The following is a 25,221-nucleotide window of genomic DNA, read 5'->3' as shown; positions in this document are numbered from 1 at the left end:
CCTTGGGGCAACTAGGTGGCACAGTGGATAAAGCACCAGCCCTGGATTCGGGAGTACTTGAGTTCAAATCCAACCTCAGACACTTGACACTTACTAGCTGTGTGACCCTGGGCAAGTCACTTAATCCTCATTGCCCCACAAAATAAATAAATAATCTGAAGAAACTTTTCATGAGCCCATTTGGGATTTTCATGGCACAGATACTGGAGCGGTTTTGCCATTTCCTTCTCTACCTCACTTTACAGATGAGGAAATTGAGGTAAACAGGATTAAGTGACTTGCCCAAGGTCACACAGATAGTATCTGAGGACAGATTTGAAATCATTACTCCAAACTGAGCAACCTATCCACCGTACCATCTAGCCACCCCTAATAATAATAATAATAATAATAATAATAATAATAATAATAATAATAATAGCTAACATTTATATGGCGCTTGTTATATACTAGCCTCTGTTATAAGCATTTGGCAGATATTATCACATTTGATTCTCACAACACCCCGAGAGGTAGGTGGTTATCATCCCCATTTTATAAATGAGGAAACAGGCAAAAAGATGTTTTTTGTTTGTTTGTTGGGTTTTTTTTTGGGGGGGTGGACAATGAGAGTTAAGTGACTTGCCCAGGGTCACACAGCTAGTAAGTGTCAAGTGTCTGAGGTCAGATTTGAACTCAGGTCCTCCTGAATCCAGGGCCAGTGCTTTATCCACTACGCCACCAGTTGCCCCCCCCACCCCAAACAGATGTTAATTGACTTGTCCAGGGTCACATAGCCAGTGTCTGAGGCCAGATTTGAACACAGGTATTCCTGACTCTAGGACTTGTGTTCTATCAGCTCTGCCACCTAGCAGTAAAGGACTTCAGACGTCATCTAGTCTAAGCCCCTCCTTTTACAGATGAAGAAACTGAGGCACAGAGAGGTGAAGTAATGTCCCCAAGGTGACATGGGTAGTAAGTGACAAAGCTCAAGCTTAAAACCAGGCTGATAAGACCATATTTCCCTAGGTAGTAGAAAATCAAGATGAAATTTTTTCCCCATCTGAGGTCATGAATGCCCTGAAATCTCTCCAAAGGAAGTTGGGGGTCCATGGGTTGAGTCCCTGATTTAAGTTACATTTCCTGGGTCCTTTAGCCCCAAATTCAGCACTCTTTCTACTGTACCCCATTGCTAAGTGCTGGGGATACAATAAAAGAAACAGTGCCTGCCCTCAGAAGGCTTACATTCTGGGAGTGGGGGTAGATAAAGGGCAGGAATAAGGAGTACACAAGTAAGTAAATACAAACTGTATGTGGAGGGGAATAGAGGGGGAAGAAGGTCCTGACAATTGAGGGGATGTAGGGGGACCCTTTGAGCTGAACTTTAAAACACAAGTAGGAGAAGGGAGAGCCTCTTAAAGGGCCAGCCTGTGCCCATGGGCAGTGAATCCTATGTCCAGAGGAATGGAAGCTCCTCAGGGCAGACACCTTTTGAATGTCTATATTTATGTCTTCAGTTCCTAACAAATTGCCACATATGGAGAAGGTGCTCAACAAAGGTTGTTGACTTAAATTGGTTTTGTTTTGGTTTGGGGGGGGGGGCAAGGCAATGAGGGTTAAGTGACTTGCCCAGGGTCACAGAGCTAGTAAGTGTCATTGGAACTCAGGTCCTCCTGAATCTTGGGCCCGTGCTTTATCTACTGCACCACCTGACTGCCCCCTTAAATTGTTTTTAATGGAATCAAATTTCATTGAATCTCTTTTCTATTTGCTTGGGTTTTACAGAGAGCTGGAAAACCCTTTGTGAGAAAGCAGCCCAGTTCTAACGAAGGAAGCCTGTCCTGATTTTTGTAGACACTCCTCCCCTTTTATGCAGTGAGAACCAAAGTGTGTCCTCCATTAAGCGGGAGAACCATTGGCCTGTGGTGGGAATGTGTTTGCAAGAGATTTGAGCTCCAGATTCTGAATTTGTCAGAAAACATCACTTCTTGCTCTTTGGACATCTTGATATATAGCAGAGGCAAGCAAGGCTCTAGCTATTAAATAGCTGTTCTGTGCCAGTGGAGAATTCCAGGCAAGCTGGCCAACATCTCTCCCCCAAAAAATCCATCCCTGCTCTCTGGAAACAACCAGACATCTTGAAGTGACACCCACTTGCCTCATAATAGAAAAGGAGTCTCAGCTGCAATCAATTTGGGGTGCCTCAGTCTCCCTTTCCCTCCTTCCCCTCTTCTTCCTCTCCTCTGCCTCCTTCCCTTCCTTCCTTCCCTCTTTCTTCCCTCCCTCTCTCCTTCTTTCTTCTTTCCTCCTTCCTCTTATTCCTCTCTTTCCTTCCTTCCTTCCTTCCTTCCTTCCTTCCTTCCTTCCTTCCTTCCTCCTTCCTTCCTTCCTTCCTTCCTTCCTTCCTTCCTTCCTTCATCAGTGAGTTTAACTTCCTTATTTTATGAATGAAGAAGCTGAAATTCAGAAGCTTTACATAGCTTGCCTCTGGTGACCCAGTGTCTCAATCAGGAATCAAACTCAGGGTCTCCTGACTCTAGGTCCTGTATTCAGAGTGGAAGAAAGATAAAGGAGGTTCCTAAATCCTACATCCCTATCATCCATTGGCTACCTTTCATCAGCTCCAAATCAGAACCCAAAACCTGTGTGCTCTTAAAGGAGGAGGAAATAAGAATGGGCCCTGAAGTGTCATGCTCCCGGGGTTTTTTTCTGACACTCTATAACTTAATATGGCCATTTTGGAAGAGAGTGAACACCCTGCTCACCTTTTCAACAATGCTCAGGCAGCCCAGCTGCAAATCCCCATTCTGACAATACTGGGAGACCTTGGACTGGCCACTTAACCTTTGTCTGCCTCCATTTCTTCAACTATAAAATGAAGAAAATAATAGTACCTCCCTCCCAGAGTTACTGTGAGGGTCAAATGAGGTATTTGTGAAATACTCAGCCCCGTGTTTGGGATGTAGTAAATGCTTAGTCAATGTCTCCTTCCTCCCTTCTGCTCAGTTTAGAAGGGAACCCTTCTTTTTTTTTTTTTAGTGAGGCAACTGGAGTTAAGTGACTTGCCTAGGGTCACACAGCTAGTAAGTGTTAAGTGTCTGAGGTCAGATTTGAACTCAGGTACTCCTGACTCCAGGGCTGGTGCTCTATCCACTGCGCCACCTAGCTGCCCAAAGGGGAACCCTTTTAATAGCTAAAAAAGTTGCAGTCTGAGAAAGTAATGAAATATTTTTGTAGTTTAGGAGGAATATGGTAAATACAGAAAAGTATGGGAAGACTTGTATAAACTGATGCAAAGTGAAGAAAATAGAACCAATTAAAAAAAAAAAAAACCATGGGGGAAGCTAGGTGGCGCAGTGGATAGAGCACCGGCCCTGTAGTCAGGAGTACCTGAGTTCAAATCCAGCCTCAGACACTTAACACTTACTAGCTGTGTGACCCTAGGCAAGTCACTTAACCCCAATTGCCTCACTAACCCCCCCAAAAAAAACCTATGCATATAAATGTATGCATGCATGCAGACATAAATATGTATTTATAATACACATGTATAAATTTACTGGTTCTACTTTTATATACATGTATGTACACAGATATACACATGTGTGTATATAATACATATGTGGGTTTTTACTGGTTCTATTTTCTTCACTTTGCATCAGTTTATGTGTCTTTCCATATTTTTCTGTATTCACCATATTCCTTTTAAAACAGCCACACACACACACACACGACTACAGCAATATGAATGGAAATTACAACTGCTAAAAAGCAACAATAATAACAATAATAAATGCTGTGGAATCACAATAATAAGTCTTGGCTACAAAAAAAGAGATACGAGGAGGTTCTTCCCCCTTGTTGTTTGTGTCCTTCCTTCTTGAAGAGAACCATGACATGTGAGGGAGGGCCATGCAAGGTCACCAACCTCACTTTCTCCTCCAGAGCCATTTGAGTCCAGTGCCAAGATGTTTATCAGGATGATTGGAAATGGCCCTAGATGTCTGAGACAATTGGGTTAAGTGATTTACACAGGGTCACACAGCTAGTAAGTGTCTCAGGTCAAATTTGAACTCAGGTCCTTCCAACTTCGGGGCTAGTGCTCTATTCCCTTTGCCACCTAGCTGCCCCCTTATACCCCTAACTTCTTTGCAGAGGTAAGGAATCATGAGTGTAGAACATTGTAGATAATGTCATACTTTCTTGGAAAGTTGGTTAGTTTTGCTGAACTGTTTGTTTTCCTCTTTTTTATTCTTTATTATAAAGCATATTATTTTCTAATCGCCCATGAGGGATATTGAGAAATGGTGATGTAAGACCAACAGATAGCAGTTTTAGAAGAACTAGTTATGTTAAAAGTGTCCTTCCTTCCTCACCCTCCCCCCTTCCCCGCCACATACACACCTAGTCTTCGTGCCAAGTATGTACTTATATATTTAGCCTTCCCCAGCCCCTAAAATGCATTTATCTTCATTGGATTGTGAGTAAATGCCCAACTTGTCAATTAATAGTAGCAGTAGAAATAATAATACCTAGCATATATTTATATATAATTATTATGCATTTAATAATGTTAATGGAGTATTTAAATATTTGCGAAGCCCATTTCTAAATATTATCTCATTTAATTCTCACAACAGTCTTATAACAGAGATACCATTATTATCCCCTTCTTTACAGATGAGAAACCTGAGGCAGAGAGAGGTTAAGTGACTTGCCTAGGGTCACACAGTTAGTAAACATCTAAGTCAGGATTCCCAATCAGGTCCTTCACTTTAGCCACTGCACCATCTAGCTGTTCAATTCACATTTTACCTTAGGTTTTATATTCTTCATCCTCCATGTTGAAAAGAGATTATTTTATTCTTATAGTCAACATATTTATTTAACATCTACTATGTACTAGATTCTGTGATAAGGTGATGGGGGTTACAAAGCTCAGCTTAATAGGGCATAATGGATAGAACACTGGACTTGGAACCAGAAAGAAAACTGGATTCAAATCCTCCCCTGGACATTTATTAATTATGTGACCCTGGTTTAGTCTATTAACCTCCATGGATCTCAGTTTTCTCATGGATATATTAACATGTGCAGTGCTTGCCTCACAGAGTTTGTATGAGCATCAAATGAGATGATGAATACTGATCCAAAAACACTTAACAAACCTTAGTAAAGTAGTATGTAAATAACAGCTATTATACTATAGGATTTACCCTCAAAGTGCTTACATTCTATTGGGAGCATTACAAGATGTGAAGTGATAAGTATAACATGAAATGGAAACTTGAGGGGGGCAACATAAAGCAGAAAACCAAGAAGAACGTGCCAGTACAATTTGAGATGGAAGAGAACACTTTTAGCTGGTGTGATCGAGCACCTTAGCTGCTGCACCTTGAAGGAAGATCAAAGATCCTGAAAGATAGATAAGGAGAAAGGACATTCCAATACAGTCTGCAAATGCACGGAGGTGGGAAATAACAAGTCAAGCTCAAGGAATAGCTGGTTGTTCAGCTGAGGCACAGGATGTATGAGGGAGAGTTGTGTGAAATAAGGATGGCAATGTGGATTGGACTTGTCTCATGGAAGGCCAGGCTAAGGAATTTGTATTTATCTTCTATCTAATAGTGAGCTGCTGAAGCTTCCTGAGTGAGGGGAGGGCCTGATGTAGATAGTGGCATGAAAGGTGGCTGAAGGGGAGAGAAACCTATAAAGAAGCAGTTACAGTTGTTGGGTGGAGTGGCATTAAGGGCAGTCTGAAATATTGACATTTACTAGCTGTGTGATCCTGGGCAAGTCACTTAACCCTCATTGCCCCGCAAAAAAAAAAAAAAGAAAGAAAAAAGAAAAAAGAAAAAAAAGATAACCCTAGTAGCAGACACAATAATGGTGAGAGATCAGAGACTAGTAAAATTCTTCAATTTGACAGATAAGGAAACTGAGACACAGGATGGATGGAGGTAAGAAATGGAGTGGAATTCCACTTGAATTCCACAGGACTTGATGACAGACCAAAGCCCCTTGAAGCCCACAGTCAGGGAACATATCAGAGCCAGATAAAGGGCAAAGATGGCTGGACCGGTTGTCTGGTCTCGGCCAGTTTTTCACCACTTATTCACCATTTATTCAAGTTATCAGTTACTTTCTTCATCTGCAAAATAGGCATAACCTGGGACTAGATGCTAGAAAAGTTTTACGTATCTTATTCTAAATTGAACCTACCTCTTATCTGTGGCTCCCCAGCACCTAGATATAGTCCTCTGCATATAGTAGTAGGTAGTTAACAATAAGTAGTGCTATTAAATAAATGAAATTGTTATTGAATAAATGAATTGTTGTTGAATGATTGAATGAATAAAATTATTGAAAGAAGTGGGTATTGAATATATGAAATGATTGTTGAATGAATTAATGAAATGGTTAATGAATGAATGAAGTAGTTGTTGAACAAATGAATAAATAAATAAAAGTTATTGAAGGAGGTGAATATTGAATGAAAGAATGACAGGGTTGTTGAATGAATGAAATAGTTGTGGAAGGAAGTAGTTACTGAATGAATGAATGAAATAGTTGTTGAATGAGTTATTTCAGGAAGTCTATATTGAAGGAGTTAATGAAATGATTGTTGAATGAATCAAGAAATGAATAAATATGAATGATTTTAGATGACACTTCTAATAGCTGTCCAGCTTTGCTTGTTTTTCTTTCTCTTCCTCTACCTTATTCTGCATTAGAATATTTCAACCATGTTCCATAAATTTTGTGTGAAAACAACAGTAATAAAAAGTAATTATTTTTAATTGCTGTTTTTCTTCCCTGATAATGGAACTCTTAGGATGGGGTGTACACTTTAACTTTGTTATCATATTCAGTTGTTTTTTAAAGGAGGGGTGAAGCAGAGGAACTTCAGATTTTTTTTTTTTTTTTTACGGGGCAATGGGGGTTAAGTGACTTGCCCAGGGTCACACAGCTAGTAAGTGTCAAGTGTCTGAGGCCGGATTTGAACTCAGGTACTCCTGAATCCAGGGCCGGTGCTTTAACCACTGTGCCATCTAGCTGCCCCCTGGAACTTCAGATTTAAGTACCAGTGATGCTTATTGTAACACCCTCTAGTGTAGAATGCATTGAAACCTCTCAGGAGGAATGAGAGGGGCGTGCCCATTTCTAGGGGCATAGGAATGAGTCTCAGGTTTGCCCAAATAAGAGACATCAGCAGAAAATGAATTACCAAGTGGTGCATTTATGGTTGGGAGGAAATGTGAGGCAGTGACCCCATGGCCCCCCAAATTACCTCTCCAGCGTCCGTGAGCATTGCTTCCTTTCTTGCATTCAGCAGACCATCCAAACTGAATTTCCCTCTGTTTGCATCCCACCACCTCCTATCTCCATGTTGTTGTAATGACTAACCTAGAATTGACTCTCTTCTTACTTCTGCCTCATAAAATCTCTCACTTCCTCCAAAGTGCCCCTCAAGCACCCCTTTCTTTCTACACCAGACATGTCAAACACGTAGCCAGTAGTGAGTGTTGCCAACCAGATTACAATGTAATTGGGAAATTTTTAGCAAAAAAAAAAAAATACAATAGAACAGCTAATGTTAATTTGTTATTTCCCAATTCAATATGCCTCCCCTGTCTGCAGTTTAATTCGCTGATTTAGTGGTCCCATTTCTATTTGAGTGGGATGTCACTAATCTGGGCAGCCAGGTGGCACAGTGGATAGAGCGTTGGGCCTGGAGTCAGGAAGATCTGAGTTCAAATACAGCCTCTGACACTTACTAGCTGTGTGACCCTCGGCAAGTCACAACCCTATTGGCTTTAGTTTTCTCATCTGTAAAGTGAGCTGGAGAAGGAAATGGCAAACCTGGGGTGGTTTTGCCAAGAAAACCCCAAAGGGGGTCATGAAGAGTCAGATACTCCTGAAATGACTGAATAAGAACAACAACAAATACCTGCACCTTACCTTGTCACCCATTTCCCTTGACCACTGAACTGCTAGTGCCCTTTCTCCGTAATGACCAATGACCTATTTTGAATTTATTCTCTCTGTATATATTCTCTCCCATGATAGAATGTTAGCTACTGGAGGATAGGGAGGTTTCATTTTTTGCCTTTTGGATCCCCCATACCTAGCAGAGTGCCTGCCACATAGTAGGTACACAGTGGGGACACAGTAGGCTAGCTGGTGGCTTGAGGTAAGCAGCTGTAGGGACAGTTGGGGGTGCGGAAAGACTACTCCTGCTTCACCCTTTGGTGTTCCTAGAAGGGAGTCTGGAGGCTGGCAGAGGAATATGTTAGTTCTTGGGGCCAGGCTGGTACAGGCTCGTGTATGGAATGGAGAGATGAGAGTCTGTGAAAGAAGAGGAAGGGGTGTTGCCTTGAGTCACTCACTTGGTGATGGAGGATGAACCTGGGGTTGTTTTTCCAGGCTAATTTGCTTTATCCAAATATAGGGAATTTGCATTCTAGTTTTAAGCTTCCTGGAAACTCAGTTGGAGGCCTCTGGTCAACATAGTGCTCAATCCGGCTTCAGACTCTGCGGATGAGGCAGGCTGCCCACATCTCGACAGAGGGGTAATGAGCTAGAGCTGCAGATGAGGGATGCGTGTTCATATATGACCAATATACTGCTTCGATTTGCCTGACTGTCCATTTGTTACAAGGAAAGACTTCCCCAGTGGCAGGTGCAAGGAAGCAAGAGATGCAGAAAAGGATGCAGATCAATAAAACAAAAAATACACAGAAATTCAAAAGGGACACAGAAGGGGCAATTTTGTTACTATCTTGTTCAACTTAACATACCCTTAAAAAGTATACACAGTAACACTGGCCCTGGAGATAGGGGGACTTGAGTTCAAATCCAGCTTTAGACATTTGACACTTTCTAGCTGTGTGACCCTGGGCAAGTCACTTAACCCCAATTGCCTTGTAAAACAAAACAAAAATTGTACACAACAGAAGTTCACACATACATGCATATACATGTATATGTATATATATATACATATACACGTATATGTATATATTTTTTTTATTTTGGAATTCTTGTGTTCATTAGTGATTATTAAACTGGTAATTAAAATGGCAAATTTAATAACTAAAAAACCAAAAAAACCAAAAACACCTTAGCCCCAGACACTTTATAGACCATGGGCCACTTGAGTCAAAAATATGTTTTCTTTTCCATGTAACCTTTTGAACTATCTTTATGCCCACAATGTCTCATTTCTCCATTTCCTCCCCACTTGTAATTTGAGCCGAAGAACTGAACATGAAATGATACACATTTCTATAGAGCTCTGGGTTTAAGGTGGGGCAGGTTGGTGTTTAGAGCAATGGACTTGGAGTCGGGAAGACCTGGCTGCAAATCCTGCTTCAGAGTGTTGCTAGCTGAGCAATGCTAACTAGATCTGTGGTCCTCTGGTTTTTCCTCATCCATTTGGCAAGAGAGTCACTGAGGATTACAGAGGACCCAGAATCCCCAAACATATCCAAATAGCCCAAGGTCTTTGTGATTCCCAAATCACTCTGGGCTACAAAAAAGACTTCCAGGGGCGGGATCCAAATTTCCTCGAGCAAAATGCAGTTGATGCTCATCCTCTGGAAGGCTAAGCCAGAGCCCGGCAGGCAGGCTCAGCTGCTTTCAGAATCCCCCGCTGACTCTGCAGGCTGCCCCCAAGCCCTTCCCAAGCCAAGTGTTGCTCCCCACTCTCTCTCAGATGCTTTTCCTCAGCCTGGGCCACTCTGTGCTGTGCTGATGTTTTACATACAGTCCCAGAATGAAGGCTTCTCTTGTGTTTCATCTCACCACCTCTGTCCCTGGTACCTGACAGGTGTCAAGGCTCTAGAGGAGGCAAGGAGGAGATGCCACGGATGCTGCTTGCTTGGTGACTCAGGCGGCACTAGGGAGGCTGGGGTGGGAGCTCTGACGGCAGCATCACCTCCCACAGAGCCGAGCCACGGGAACCCACGGGAACATGGGGAAAGTTCAGGCTCCCTGTACCCAGATGGCAGAACTTGGCCAGCCTTGGGGTGTTTGCCTTGTTATTGTTCAAATCTCAAACTGAATGGGAAATGGGAGGCCAAGGGAGGCAGGCTGGGGCCGGAGGCTTTCTCAGCCCACCTCTGAAGCTCAGAATATGACCATGGTACTCTCAGATATTATGACAGACTGCCTCCCATGGCCCAGGGTTCTCTGGGATTGGGGGAAGACCTGTCCCTACTGTCTTGATTAGCTCCTAGGATTAAGCGCTGGAAGGCATAACTGGACATTACTGCCCTTGTTTGCTCATTCCTGTTCATGTGAATCAGGCAACAAATATTTGTTACGCATCCTCTGTGAGCCAGCCACTGCACTAAGAGCTAGAAATACAAAGAAAGGCAAAAACAGACTTCCTACTTGGGAGGAGCTGACGTTTTAAGGGATTCAAAGGGACACAATTCTAAATCATGCAAGATATATACAGAGCAAATAGGAATTAATCTCAGAAAGAAGTCATGGGCACTGGGGGAGGCCAGCGCCATCAGAAGTTAACTTGAAAGGGGTTTCCTTCTATGTCTTTGGATTTCCGGTTGCTAGCACAGTGCCTGGCATATAGCAGGTGGGACAGTGGATAGAGTGCCAGGCCTGCAGTCAGGAGGACCTGAGTTCAAATATCGCCTCCGATACTAGCTGTGTGACCCTGGGCAAGTTACTTAACCTTATTTGCCTAACTTCTTCATCTGACAAATGAACTGGAGAAGGAAGTGGCAAACCTTTCCAGTATCTTTGCCAAAAAATCAACTAAATAAATTAAAAAAGGGGTCACGAAGAGTCAGATGCAACAAATTGTTAAAACAGCAATAAATGTTGTCTAATTGATTAAAGTCAGCCCCATCTCTTCTGGGTCCCTACCTTAAGTTTCCTTTCTCTTTCCATTGTGACCCATGGATGCCTGTTCTAAATTTCTTTTTTCCTGTTCTAATTTTCTTTACCTTTTCATAGGCTATGTAACCTTGGGCAAGTCGCTTAACGTTCCTCAGCCTCAGTTTCCTCATCTGTAAAATGAGGGAGATGGTCTGGATGTCCTCTGAGCTCTCTTCCAGCTCTCATCTTTGGTCCTAAGATCCTATGCCTAGAATATTCTCCTCTTGGCACCCCTACAGAGCTCACCTCCTCCAGGAAGTCTTTGCTGATTCCCTTATGTATGGATTTTCCCCAACACTATGAGGCAGATGTATTTTCTTCTGTTTTAAAGATGGTTAAGTCATGTATTGAAAACTGGAAAGGCCTTTTAGCCCATTTTACAATTGAGGAAACTGAGGCTTATAGAGGCTGTTACTCGTACATGGTCAAAAACCTAACATTTGAGACAAGATTCAAATCCAGCTCTTTCTGAGTCAAAATTCAGCACTGTATCTCCTGTATGGTGCTGCCTCTCATGCATATTTTATCTCTGCAGTGGATGGGTTCTTAATCTGCATTTTGTGAAATATGTACACACATATACAATGGGTTTCCTTTGTAATTCTGGTTTATTTGTTTATTTAAAGCCCATTCTCTGAAGAGGGGTTCATGGGCTTTGCCAGGCTGTCTGCTCAAGGGGTCCAGGACACACACACAAAGGTGAAGGAGCCCTCCTAGAATGTAAGCCTCTTTAGGTCAGGGGCTATCTCCCTTTTGTCTCGGATATCTGTGAGCTCATCTCCCTGAGTGGAATGTCAGCTTCTTGAGGCAAAGCCCTATTTCATTTTCATCTCTGCATCTTCAGAGCTTACCACAGCGCCTGCCACATAGTAGGTGCTTCACAAATTTTGGTTGACTGATAGCTATCTACCCTATCCCACATCAAAAATCATATACTATTCCATACCTACCCATAATTCATTCTTTTTTTGGTGAGGCAAAGTGACTTGCCCAGGGTCACACAGTTAGTGAGTATCAAGTGTCTGAGGCTGGATTTGAATTCAGGTCCTCCTGCCTCCAGGACTAGTGCTCTATCCACTGTGGCACCTAGCTGACCCCATCATTCATTCTTTTTTGGGGGGTGGGTGGGGCAGTGAGGGTTAAGTGACTTGCCCAGGGTCACACAGCTAGTGTCAAGTGTCTGAGGCCAGATTTGAACTCAGGTCCTCCTGACTCCAGGGCCAGTGCTCTATCCACTGCACCACCTAGCTGCCCCCATCATTCATTCTTAATCTTTAAGAGTATATATTAGGGTTGCAGTGACAAGTATTTGACTCAACTATAAACAGGAAAAAAAACAAAACCCTTTACCTTCTGGTTTAGATTAATTCTAAGTATCCTTTTTAGCTCCAAAATCTGTGATTCAGTAATAGAAATGTCTTATTCTGAGAGATCCAGGTTACTTCATAGTCACAGGCATCGGAGGCATTTCTCTTGGGTTTATTTGCCTTTCATCCTCTCACAGTCAGCTCCTTATCTTCAGTGAGTTGTACCATCCCGCTAGGGGTCCCTCAGCATCCCTTGTCTATGGTTCTGGTGGTGTGTTCCACTCACAGGGCATCTAACCTTCTGCTCTCCCACCTGGACTCTCCTTTGCCCCAACTGAAGAGTCAGTAAGCTGTCCTTCCCTGGACAATCAGCTCACATCCCATTCCTAATGGAATGTGAATTCTGTTATATACCTAATGGATTTTGGAGCTGGAAGTGACCTGGGAGGTTTTTTTTTTTTAATGGGAGGGTCCTAGAACCTCAAGAAAAAGGACCTCAGAGGCCAACCAGATTCTTCCACAAATGGGCATCCAGGACTCCTCTGATGGTGATCTTACTACTTCATTTCATACAAGATGAGATTGGGGCTTAGGGAGAATGGCTTGGCTGAGCAAAGTAAACAGCAAGGGTAGGAATCAAACCAAAGACTCCTGAGTCTCAGTCTGGGCTACAGAGTCTGTGATAGGGAGATGTTTGAATGATAAAGAGACCAGCGTGGTGTGGAATGTCCAATCAAAGCCTCGGTCAGGCCAAAGCAAAACTGTGGGCTGTTTGAAGGAGTCTTGGCTTCATCAAAACTGGAGAGAGCTATAGAAATAATCTGATCTCGGGGCAGCTAGGTGGCGCAGTGGATAGAGCACCGGCCCTGGAGTCAGGAGTACCTGAGTTCAAATCCGGCCTCGGACACTTGACACTTACTAGCTGTGTGACCCTGGGCAAGTCACTTAACCCCAATTGCCTCACCACAAAAAAAAATGTTTAAAAAAAAAAAAAAGAAAGAATCTGATCTCACCTTCTTATTTTCTAGAGGAAGAAACTGAGGCCCAGAGAGGCAGGGATGCAGTGGAAAGAGTCCTGTGGGATGCTGGGGAAGTTACTTAAACTCTCTGGGCCTCGGTTTCTCTAATATGTAAAGCGAGGTAGCCCAACTTGATGGCTCCCAAGAGCCCTTTCAGCTCTAAGTGTCATGGGCCACCTCACTTTTGGGGAACATGCCTCATCTGTCACTGACTTGTTTTCTCTCCTGCAGGACGCCAGCTATGATTGGGTGCTCGTTTGTGGTCAACAGGAAGTTCTTCGGGGAAATAGGCCTGCTGGACCCTGGGATGGATGTGTATGGAGGAGAAAATATAGAGCTTGGGATCAAGGTCTGTGAAGTGGTTTCTTTTTCTGGTGTCTTAATTTTAATGTTAATTTCCTTTTCCTCAATCTAATCCCAGCACCGTCACCGCTTTAATAAACTGGGACATTCATACGATGCTCTTACTCCTAATGGACTCATTTCGCTCAGGGCTGTCTTCCTGATATGGTTGTTTTATGGATGGGGCTGAGGGTGAATAAGTGATTTGACTCAAGCATTGCAGTGACTGAACTGTCTGAGAGATGGTTATTGGTATCCTGGACCACAGGACTCAGTCACCGGAACCAAGTTCTCATCTGGCTCATGGGACCTTGGTGAAATCTTTTACGATTTCTCGGCTTTAGTTCCTCATTGATGAAATGAGGGGGTTGGACTAAGTGACCTCTGAGGCCCCTCACGGCCGGGACATCTGCGGTCCTCAAATTCAAAAGTTGTGATTTGTGTTTCAAGACTTTTCCCCACTAAATCATGCTAAATATCACCATGGATACCCTATGTTTTCATTATTTTGGGGATGATTGAATATGTACAGGATCACACAAGTGGTTCTCTGCATGACATTTATGTGATCTCTGGTTATCTGAGAAAACCATCTGCCATAAAGGATAAGCACTGGGCTGAGTGAGAAAGGCCTGGGTTCAAGTGTCTAGCTGAATGACCGTGGGCAAATCTTTGCACTTGTATACTAAGTCCTATGCTCTCCAAGAGCCATCCACTAAGCTGGAGCGTCATGAATTTAGAACCAGAAGAGACCTTAGGGACATCTGGATCAGGATTATTAGCCATCTGTATGTCACGGACTCTGTGCAGGGTGGTGAAACCTTTCCCAGAATAACGATTTTAAATGCCCCAAATAAAATGCAGAGGATTACTAAGGAAACTAATTATATTGTTATAAAGATGTGGTTTTTCTCATTCTTGTTCATAGATCCCTTGAAATCTATCCACAGAGCCTTTGGGGGTCCCTTGATCCAAGGGTAAGCCCTCCTGATCTAACCTCACCTTTTCATTTTACCGATGAAGGTAACTGAGGCACAAAGATGAGAAATGACTTAGCTAATAAGTCAGAGCCGAGGTTTGAACTTGTGATACCAAGTTCATTGCTCTTTCCATGGTATTATGATACCTTTATGGGTGTCAGTTCATAGACATATATTTATTGGCTTAATGAAAGGAGGTTCCGTATCAAGACGTCTCTACAGAATTAAAGATGCAGATGTTTCATGTATCATTACATAGATCACAGAGCCTTAGAATCATAAAATATTAGAGTTGGGAGGAATTTTAGAGATAATCTAGTTCAGGGATTCTTAATCTGGGTTTTGTAAACTTCCTTCCTTCCTTCCTTCCTTCCTTCCTTCCTTCCTTCCTTCCTTCCTTCCTTCCTTCCTTCCTTCCTTCCTTCCTTCCTTCCTTCCTTCCTTCCTTCCTTCCTTCCTTCCTTCCTTCCTTCCTTTCTTTCTTTCTTTCTTTCTTTCTTTCTTTCTTTCTTTCTTTCTTTCTGGTGAGGCAATTGGGATTAAGTAACTTGCCCAGGGTCACACAGCTAGTAATTGTTAAGTGTATGAGGCTGGATTTGAACTCAGGTCCTCCTGAATCCAGAGCTGGTACTCTATCCACTGCGCCACCTAGCTGCTCCCCCTGGGTTTTGTAAACTTAAAAAAAAAAATCCAGATAATTATTTCAACATCTTTGGTTTTCTTTGTAATCTTCTGTATTATATTTTACACACTTAAAAACATGATTCTAAGGAGGGGTCTGCAGGCTTCACCAGACTGCCAAAGGAGATGATGACTCTAAAAAGGTTAAGAACCTTTGTAATAGACAAGCCCCTCCTATTATAGATGAGACAGTAGGAAATGACATTACTGGTTAGTGGGCAAGGGAGTCTCCTGATGCCCAAGCCTGTGCTCTCCTTACCTCGATAGGATCAATGATTGTGGTTGGAATGGGAGGCTCAGTTCAGGAATTTATTTCACGCTGCCTCCATATCACAGCACCCTGTTTAATCATGGATAAGACAACCTCATCAGACTCCCACACACACCCACACATATACCCTGTCATGAGGTATCCACAGTTGAGGCTAGCCCTGGGCAAAACTGTGATGTAAGTAAAGTCATCTCTCTAGCGATTTCCTTTACATCTCTTTTCCTGTGAAATTCTTCATCAGTAATATGATGCAGCTCACTCCCACCCACCAGAAGCCTTTCTAAAAGCCAGAGGTAGGATGTGATGCCAGGTCTCTGAACCCAACTCTCTGTCTGCTCCCCAGATGCTGAGGCAACCCAAGAGACAGCAGTATGTTCCATATACTAGGTAGCATCCTATCTATTGCTCCCAGCACAATTTCTTTGAGAATCCCTGGGGGTCCCTGGTCGATTCTAGCTCTCACTACCTGTTAGCACAGACATGAGCTCCAAACCTGACCCTTCCTGCTCTTGGCAAGAGAGGCAGCATCTGCAGACTGACTGCCTTTGGAAACTTGGCCTGGGGTTTCAAAGTTTCAACAAGAGTAATTTGAGACTGACCTCTCCATACTTTCCCTCTTCTCCAGCTTGACTTAATTTCTTTATTCTTCCTTTTTACTGTTTCTAAAATCAGTTGCCATAAATAACCAAATGAATGGCCAAAACCAATGAGTGAATGGCTGAGTGAATGAAGGAATGGATCCCCTAAATCCTAAGTACACAAAATAGCTCTTAGCCCCAATAGTCTTAGTTTTATTTGTCCAGCTATTTCTTTTTTCCTTTTTATTTTTCCAGCTGTTTCTTAAAAGGGTAATTTTGGTTACTGAGCTAAATGAAACAACTGATACGCCACTTGTTTTCCTCGATTGAATCTCACTGGCATCCCTCCAAAAAATGCTCAGGACCTGCTTGGGGCATTTCTTACTTTGGGATGTGTGGGAAGTGAGGCTGTGAGAACGAGTTTTCGTGGATCTCAACAGTTTCTATTTGTGCCTGCCTGGCCATGCATTATTCATCATTCTAGGACAAATCTCTGGCTGTTAAAAATATTTCATGCTCTGTAGAGCAATGAACAACTGGAGATTTGATCCATAAAAGAGCCATTTGGTGGGGAGGGGGGAGGTTCTAATGCTTGGAATCACTTGTTGAATTGATTGTTTGCAAATTATGCCCCTAGGAATTTTAGGGATGGAGATCAAACCTGCTTAAGAGCAGGGTGATGGGGAAGTTGGCAAAACTGGACTTTGGCACTGCCCCATCATCTTTTTTGTGTCTGAACCCTCCGGATGCCCAGTGGCTGGATGTTGGGAGTCTCCTTGGGAATCCTCACTGGGACTTTCTTACTTCTCTCCCCCACCAACATACTTGTTTGATTCTTTCCATCTGCCTCAAATTAGCAGGTATATACTTACTTATTTAAATGTTATACTCCCTCCTCCCTTCCAGAAATGTGAGCATCTTGAGGGAAGGGACCAGTTTGTGGTTTGTCGTTGTATCTCTAATCCTAGATCATGCATACAGTAGGAATTTTTTTCTGCATTAGTCATGCTGTGAAAGAAGAATCAGAACAAAAGGAAAAGACCTCGAAAAAGAGAAAAAACAACAACAACAAAGTAGAAACAATATGGTTCAATCTGCATTCAGAATCCACAGTTCTTTTTTCTGGATGTGGAGAACATTTTCTATCATGAGTCCTTTGGAATTGTCTTGGATCATTGCACTGCTGAGAAGAGCCAAGTCTATCACAGTTGATCATCACATAGTGTTGCTGTTACTGTATACAATGTTCTCCTGGTTCATGCAGTAACCAGAAATTAATGTTTACCTGCTTTTACATATAGAGTATAGTTTTGGACTTGAAATCAATGCAAATCCAGCTTTAATTTAATTAATTTAATTTATCCCCAGTTTCCTTACCTTTAAAATGAGGTTATTAATACTACATCCTAGTGTTGTTGTCAGGATCAAATAAGAGAACATATGTAAATTAGCTCTTTGCAAATTTTAATACTTTTTATTATTCTAATCTATATTATTATGTTCTTGTTGTTCTATGTCCCATCCCGCTTCCACTTCTGCTTTCTCCTCCCTCATCCTCCTTCTTCCTCTTTCTCTTCCTCCTCTTTCTTCTCAATTTACTTTTGTCCTGTAAGGTTTCAGTTTTAATTTCTTGAAATATAGCTCTGAAAAACTGGCTTTTAAAAAAGTCCATTGTGTTTTAAATGGTGGCCTTTAAACTCAAATCATTCTGACTTTTTCATTGACTGCCCAACATGCTGTGGCTCATCCTTTGGGTTTTCATGGCTAAGAATGAGTGTAAATAGCAATGTTTTTTTCTGTTCTGGCCAAAAACTCTGAAGGTCTCTCCCACAAGATTGATATCTTTGGGATGGTAAATTGGGCCATCTCTTGTCTCAGTTCTTACCTACTTCTTTGACATTGAGTGGGTGTGGCCTCAGAAAACCTGAAACCTGGGAAAAGACCTTAATTTAGAAAGACCAAGATCACTCACTGCATCCTGGGTCATCACCCCTCGTCTTGACCTTTGTCTTGCCATTGGACTCCAGTGTTGCTGGAGGAGAGAGTGAGGCTGATGGCTTTGTGTAGCCCTGCCTCTCTCAAATCTAATTCACATGCAAATCGAGACATCACACTTATGTTGTCATTGGCCCTCTTCAAGAAGGAAGGACCAATGGGGGCGGCTAGGTGGCGCAGTGGATAAAGCACCGGCCCTGGATTCAGGAGTACCTGAGTTCAAATCCGGCCTCAGACACTTGACACTTACTAGCTGTGTGACCCTGGGCAAGTCACTTAACCCCCATTGCCCTGCAAAAAAAAAGAAGGAAGGACCAATGACAACCCATTCCACTGGGGAAAAAATATTCTTAAACTATAAATATGCTTTAATCTATATCATTAATATTAATATTTTCTCCATCACTTTCTTAAATCTAGTCAAAATAAATCGAACCCTGATTTGTAGCACTTGCCAATTCCTGGGGTATAAATGTTCACACTGAAAATTTAACAATCTGATGGTTTGAGGTTGATTCCAGTACACCTCTCCCTGATGTCGTTCAGTCGTTTTTCAGTTGTGACTCTTTATGACCCCATTTGGGATTTTCTTGGCAAAGATACTGGACTAGTTAGCCATTTCCTTCTCCAACTCATTTTTTACATGAGAAAACTGAGGCAAACAGGGTTAAGTGACTTGCCTAGGGTCACACAACCCATGTGAAACTAATTTGAACTCGGGTCTTCCTGTTTCCAAGTTTGATGCTCTATCCACTGCTGCCCCATGCCTCATACTCTGAATGTATTCCTCCTTTCTGGATCCATTAAAACTTGTTCCTCTGATGTCTCTTCCCTTAAAGATCTTGGTAGGTTAATCTCTCAGATTTATTCTCAAAAAGTGTTAATGGCTGATAATGGCTTAAGTTCTATGGTGGACACAAAAACATTGGGTTTGGAGTCATAGTTAACTCAATCACCTGCTTCTTACTCACCCTTTTTAAGCCTCATTGCCTTCTTCGGCATAATGAGAAAGATGGCTCCATAATCCTGTAAAATCCTTGGTTGTCTGGGCTAAGAGCAGAATCACATTATTTTCCGCACTAGAAAGCATTTTTATTTTATGTTGAAAGAGCCTTTGCTTTCTCTTATGATCATTTTATTTTTGCTAAATGAAAATTATGTTGATTTTTTATAGTATATTTTGGGGCCATTGACTTTACTGAAGCTACTAATTGTGTCCATTTGTTTCTTTGCTGATTCTCTGGGGTTTTCTGTGAAGACCAAGCTGTCATAGAGAAATAGGGGAACTTTGTCTCCTCTATGTTTATGCCTTTAATTTCTTTCTCTTGTCTAATGGGTATTGAAACCATTTCTAGAACTGTGTCAGTAACAGCAGGGTAAGGATGTTTGCAGTTTAACAAGGCACTCCTGAGAATGTAGCACTTCTGCCAGAGGAGGTTATGGCCAGGGGACCAGGCTAGTGTACAAGATTCTTTTTACTGGCCCTTGGACTATTCTATTTATAGGTAACACCCCATAGTATGTGGGGTGTAGGTACAGTGGACTTCTACTTGGCCCATGTATAAGGTGGTTCTTTTCTAGAGAAATGATGAAATTTTTTTTATACTGTGCAGTCAATTGTTTTCCCTTTACATCTTTTTCTCCTGAGTGGGAACAGTTTGTCCTGTGGTTTCTTCCTCCTATTTTGGGTGTTCCTATAGAATTTAATTTAGGAGTGTTAGGTCTGTGAGTTATTATGGTTTCCACTGAAATTCCCATTAAGAATAAGTTCTCAGAAAAGATTTTTTTGGTGTTATTTTTAAGGGAACAGGGACAGATAATGTTCTAACTATCTGACTGGTACACTTGGTTCTGGGAAGGAGAATGAGGGGAAGGAGGTCAGTAGTTCCGCCCATTCCTCTCCTATATGATTAGCCCCTAATGAAAGTATCGAACCATCCTTGTAAAAGCAGTTCATTGGGTCATGAGAATTTTCCTCCCCCACATTTTCTTGTTGGCCTCCATTTGGAGGAAAGAGATTGAAAGGTATAAGTCAATCCTGTGCTGTGTGGGATGGGAGGATTAACCTTGGTTGTAATTCAAGCCTTCTGGTCTACTCTTTTCATGTCTTCCCATGAAATCAATTATCTTTGTGTGAATATCCCACTTGTGGCCAGGGCTATAAACTCATGGAGCCCCTCAGTGATCCACACCAAAGATGTAAAAAAAAAAAAAGCCCAATCCATTCATAGATACTAGAACCTTCTACCCCAGTGACCAATAGCATTTAAAATGTTTGTTTGTTTGTTTGTTTGTGTGTGTGTTTTTTGTGGGGCAGTAAGGGTTAAGTGACTTGCCCAGGGTCACACAGCTAGTGTTAAGTGTCTGAGGCTGGATTTGAACTCAGGTCCTCTTGAATCCAGGGCCGGTGCTTCATGTACTGCGCCACCTAGCTGCCCCAGCATTTAAAATTTAAAGGTTTTACCTTTTAGAAAGCATTCTGTCTTTCTGTCCTGCTTGTAGCTAAATAAAGGGATGAGTAAAAAGGGATACTTATTAAGTGTGATCTTATATATGATATATAAACAATATAACATGTATACCCATGTTTATATATGCAAATAATTATGTAAATTTCTGTGAGTTTATAATCAGTTGAGAAAGATAGCACACAAATATGTATATATATATAAATACATGTGTATATGTATACACATACAGATTTACTTATTTGTGTGTGTTGTCTCTCTTGATTGAATATAAGCTCATATATTCTATAATAAATATGCACATATATTTATAAATACATATGCATGTATATAGGTGTGTATGTATACATGTATGTACACACACATATATATTATTTGTTTATGTTGTTGCTCTTGATTTAATATAAGCTCGTATTTAATAAATATACATACACATATTTAGACACATGTCTACACGTATATAGATGTAGATGTTTGTACACACACATACACACGTTGTTGGTGTTATTGTCCTTCTTCGCTTAAATCCAGTTCAGTGCAAGTTGTGATATCACCTCCTGATGACTGTGCAAGGTCACCAGCCTCACTCTCTCCTCCAGAGAGAACTAGGTCCAGTGGTGAGATATAGATTAGGATGATTGGAGATGGCCCCAGATGCAGTGGGAGACCTTGACCTTTTATTTTATTTATTTATTTTTTTTTTAGTGAGGCAATTGGGGTTAAGTGACTTGCCCAGGGTCATACAGCTAGTAAGTGTCAAGTGTCTGAGGCCGGATTTGAACTCAGGTCCTCCTGATTCCAGGGCCGGTGCTCTATCCACTGTGCCACCTAGCTGTCCCGAGACCTTGACCTTTTAAAGCTATGCACACACACACATTTATTCATGTGCATATTTTTTTCTCTTGATTGAATATAAGGTTCTTGAGGACAAGGGCTAGTTCATTTAAGTCTTTGTATCCTTAAGTTCTGGCACATAGTAGGCTGTTAAAATGCTTGTTGATTGATTTGGGTTTTTTGTTTGTTTTTGTTTTTGCAGGGCAATAAGGGTTAAGTGACTTGCCCAAGGTCACACAGCTAGTAAGTGTCAAGTGTCTGAGGCCGGATTTGAACTCAAGTCCTCCTGAATCCAGGGCCAGTGCTCTATCCACTGCACCCCCTAGCTGCCCCCTTTGTTGATTGATTGGAATAACATTTAATAAAGTGCTTTGTAAACTTTAAGCTAATATATAAATGGAGACTATTGTTCAATTGAGAGGAAGTATGGTGTAGTGAACAGAGAATTGCCTTAGAAACATAAAGACCCGGATTCAAGATTTGCTTCTGATGCTGATTAGCTGTGTCACCCTGGACAAGCCACTTGACCAGGTTGACAAGTGGGTTGTCCCTCTCTTGAATGACCCTGGTACCCTTTGAGCACATGGGTGCCAATGAGCAAGACTAGAACCAGGCTCACCATCTCCCTACATGATTATCTTTTGTGTAACTGGCTTTCAGTGTATCTCATATATGTACAGTTGATTTGGAATGGAGATAGTAACTTCACCTGCAATTTCATTGATATAGGGAACTAACTCCCAGGTGAGGATGTTCCCTCTATGCATAGAGATTGATACCTTTTCTGCAACTTCTGGTCTTAAGGTGACTTGTCTAGTTTGCACAGTCAGTATATATTAGAGACAGGACTTGAAACTGGGTCTTCCTACCTTTAAGTCCAGCTCTCTATCCTTTGGGCTACACTGCCTCTCACGTATGATATAAATCCTTCTCAGTCTTTGTCACAATGTACATTGATATTCATCTGAGCATGAGAAAATGATCTTTCAGAGAACTCTTAAGTTGCAATTAATGGAAATAAATGCCTTCCTCAAGCTAAGTCTCATTAGGCTAGTGAAAGGTTTGTTAGAATGATGGGGAAGAAGAGAATGTTCACCAATATTTATTTTCATAGAATTGGAGAAACTTAGTGTTGGGAGAGACCTTAGAAGCCAGCTGGTATAATTTCCTCATTTAGAAATAAACAAATTGAGGCCTAGGTCACACAATAGTAAAGTAAGGAAGATCTGAGTTGAAATTCATCCTCAGATACTTACTAGCTGTGTGACCCTGGGCAAATAACTTAACCTTATTTTGCCTCAGTTAATAATAGCCCCTGCCCTCCAGAGTTGTTGTGAGGATGAAATTAGTTAATATTTGTAACATTCTTAGCACAGGGCCTGGCATATAGTAAGCCCCATATACCTGTTAGATAGTGGTATAATCACCATCAGTCATCTGATTTGCCCAAGATCTCACAGGCAATGTCATAGGCAGGATCTGAATCCAGGTCCTCTGACTCTAGAGCCCATGCTGTTGCCACCATAACATTCTTTTTTTCTTAACCCTCCATGCCTTCATCCTGGTAAGTAAGTCCTCCATCCCCTGCTCATGCATTTCTAGGGATGGGAGCTCAGTACTTTTCAAACCACTCATTCTATTTTGTGATAACTCTTGTTGTCTGCCCTAATTGTTCCTTATATCCAGCCAAAATCTTTTCTTAGCTCTGCCTTATGTGTCATAGCCTGAGACTGGGCCATGAAACAGATGGGGTTAACAGGAGCTATACAAGAGAGCCAGGAGCTTGCTGGATTCACTGGTGAACAACACTGGCTTTACCCAGGAGTCTTGTCAGCCTTAGCATCTGACACCAAATGAAAATGGTAAATTTAATCCTTTCAATCAACCAATCACTCAGTCAGTTAATTCATAGGCATGCAGTAAGAGGCCACATTGTTTTCCATATACCAGTCCTTCATGTATTTGAAGACATCTAATGTATCTGGCTTTCTCTTTTCCAAGGTCAACATGCCCAGTTTCCTCAACCATTCCTCATTGTATTTTTGCAGATTCTACACCATCTTGGTGGATGCTCTAATTTGTCAGTCTCCCTCTTTTGGTGAGGTAGCCATCGAAGAAACTGAACTGAGCCTCAGAGTTGTTCATTACATTGGCCAGAATCAACATTGGAAGTCAAAGATGGTGACTCATAGGTTTTAAGTCTTTCAATCCAGTGCTCAACTTGTTTTCCCACATTGTCTCTCTAACTAGATTTGGTGTATGTTTTATCTTATTACTGTCAACTTATCCTCTTCTGTCAAGGTCTTTTAAAATCTCATCACTTACTGGCATGCTGCGTTGCTTAACGACATAAACTGGGAGTTCTCTGTACCAATCTTGTCTCACCAAGTGGGCCTCCTTCCTGTGGCTTTGTCCATGTCAAGTCACACCACTAGAGACTTCCTTCTGGCATTGACATTTGTCAACACTCTATGAGTCTGGAGGAACCCCGTGAGCCTCTGTCATCTCATCCCTTCTTACTACATTTTGTGTACATAAAGAGAATGAGGCACTTTGTCAAATGCTGTGCAGAAACCAAGACCCCACTGTATTTATGGGATTTCACTCGTCTGCTAGTCTATCTTATTAAATGATGGAAAGAACTTAGTTTGGTCTGTTTTCTTAGCAGACATCCTTGCTGATCATGATAATCTCTTTTAAAAATGCTCACAAGCCATCTCTTCTAGAGGTTTTCTGGTGAATGACATCAGTTCAATTCCATTAAGTAAAAAAAAAAAAAAGCCTCTTATTAAGTACCTGCAAGGTCCCAGGCACTGTACTAAGTTCTGAAGAAACAAAGCCCCTTAAGGTGCTTGGTTCTAGCATTCTGCTAGCAGGGGCTCTTAATCTGGGGTCTGGGAGCTTATTTTTTATATTTGCATTATTATTTTAATATGATTAGCTTCCCTTGTAATCCTATGTAGTCTGTAGTAAGTATTTAAACCCTGATTTTGAGCAGGGGTCCATAATAGAGTCAAAGGGTCCCAAGACACACAAAAAAGATGAATAATCTCCGTGCTAGAAGGATATGATGCATACACATGTACATACATGCATGTGCACATACATGTGAATATACATGTGTTTATATGTGTGTTGTGAATTTCTTTGTGAGAAACCCAAGGAAACAAGAGAAATGGAGATAGAGTCTTTTGTCTAGCTCAGTAAAGGACTGATGGGATTAAAACACACCTAGATAATGCAAAAAAAAAAAAAGCACAGTCTATGAGTATATATTATATATATCAGTGAGATGGAAAGATAAAGGTGGATAGCCAGAGATAGAGATAAATGGAGATAGAAATGGATGGATAGTTAGATGGAAGGATAGATAGCTGGAAATAGAGATGGATTGACAGATGGAGATAGAGATAGATGGATGATTGGATGGATGAACAGACAGATGGATGGATGGATAGATGGAGACAGAGATAGATGGATGGTTAAATGGATAGATAAAACATATAGATGGAAATAGAGATAGAGATGAATAGAAAGCTAGATGGAGATAGATATATAGATGAATGGGTAGATAGATGGAGAAAGAAATAGATGGATAATTAGATGGATGGACAGATGGAGAGAGACAGATAGAGATAGAGATAGATGGATAATTAGATGGATGGATAGATAGATGGAGGTAGAGATGGATAATTAGATGGATGGACAGATAGATGGAGAGAGAGAGATAGGTAGATGAATAATTAGATGGATGGATAGATGGAGACAGATGGAGAGAGATAACTAGATGGAGATAGAGATGGATGGATAGATGAGTGATAGAAATAGAGATAGAGAGATAGGAATAGAAAGCTAGAAGGAG

At 41.6% G+C, this 25,221-nt stretch overlaps 1 protein-coding gene across 1 annotated transcript in view; it reads left to right on the top strand.

The window, feature by feature from the left end:
- Nucleotides 1-25,221, top strand: part of GALNT17 (polypeptide N-acetylgalactosaminyltransferase 17) — a 444,417-nt gene that overhangs the window by 318,584 nt on the left and 100,612 nt on the right. Inside the window, exon 6 of the mRNA XM_044005254.1 lies at nucleotides 13,442-13,559. Within this exon, the coding sequence (XP_043861189.1) occupies nucleotides 13,442-13,559 (118 nt within the window). The remainder of the gene's footprint in view (nucleotides 1-13,441; nucleotides 13,560-25,221) is intronic.

The sequence above is a fragment of the Dromiciops gliroides genome, chromosome 4 (genome assembly GCF_019393635.1).
Source record: "Dromiciops gliroides isolate mDroGli1 chromosome 4, mDroGli1.pri, whole genome shotgun sequence".
In the NCBI taxonomy this organism is placed as follows: Eukaryota; Metazoa; Chordata; class Mammalia; order Microbiotheria; family Microbiotheriidae; genus Dromiciops; species Dromiciops gliroides.
This window is presented reverse-complemented; position numbering and strand designations above follow the sequence as displayed.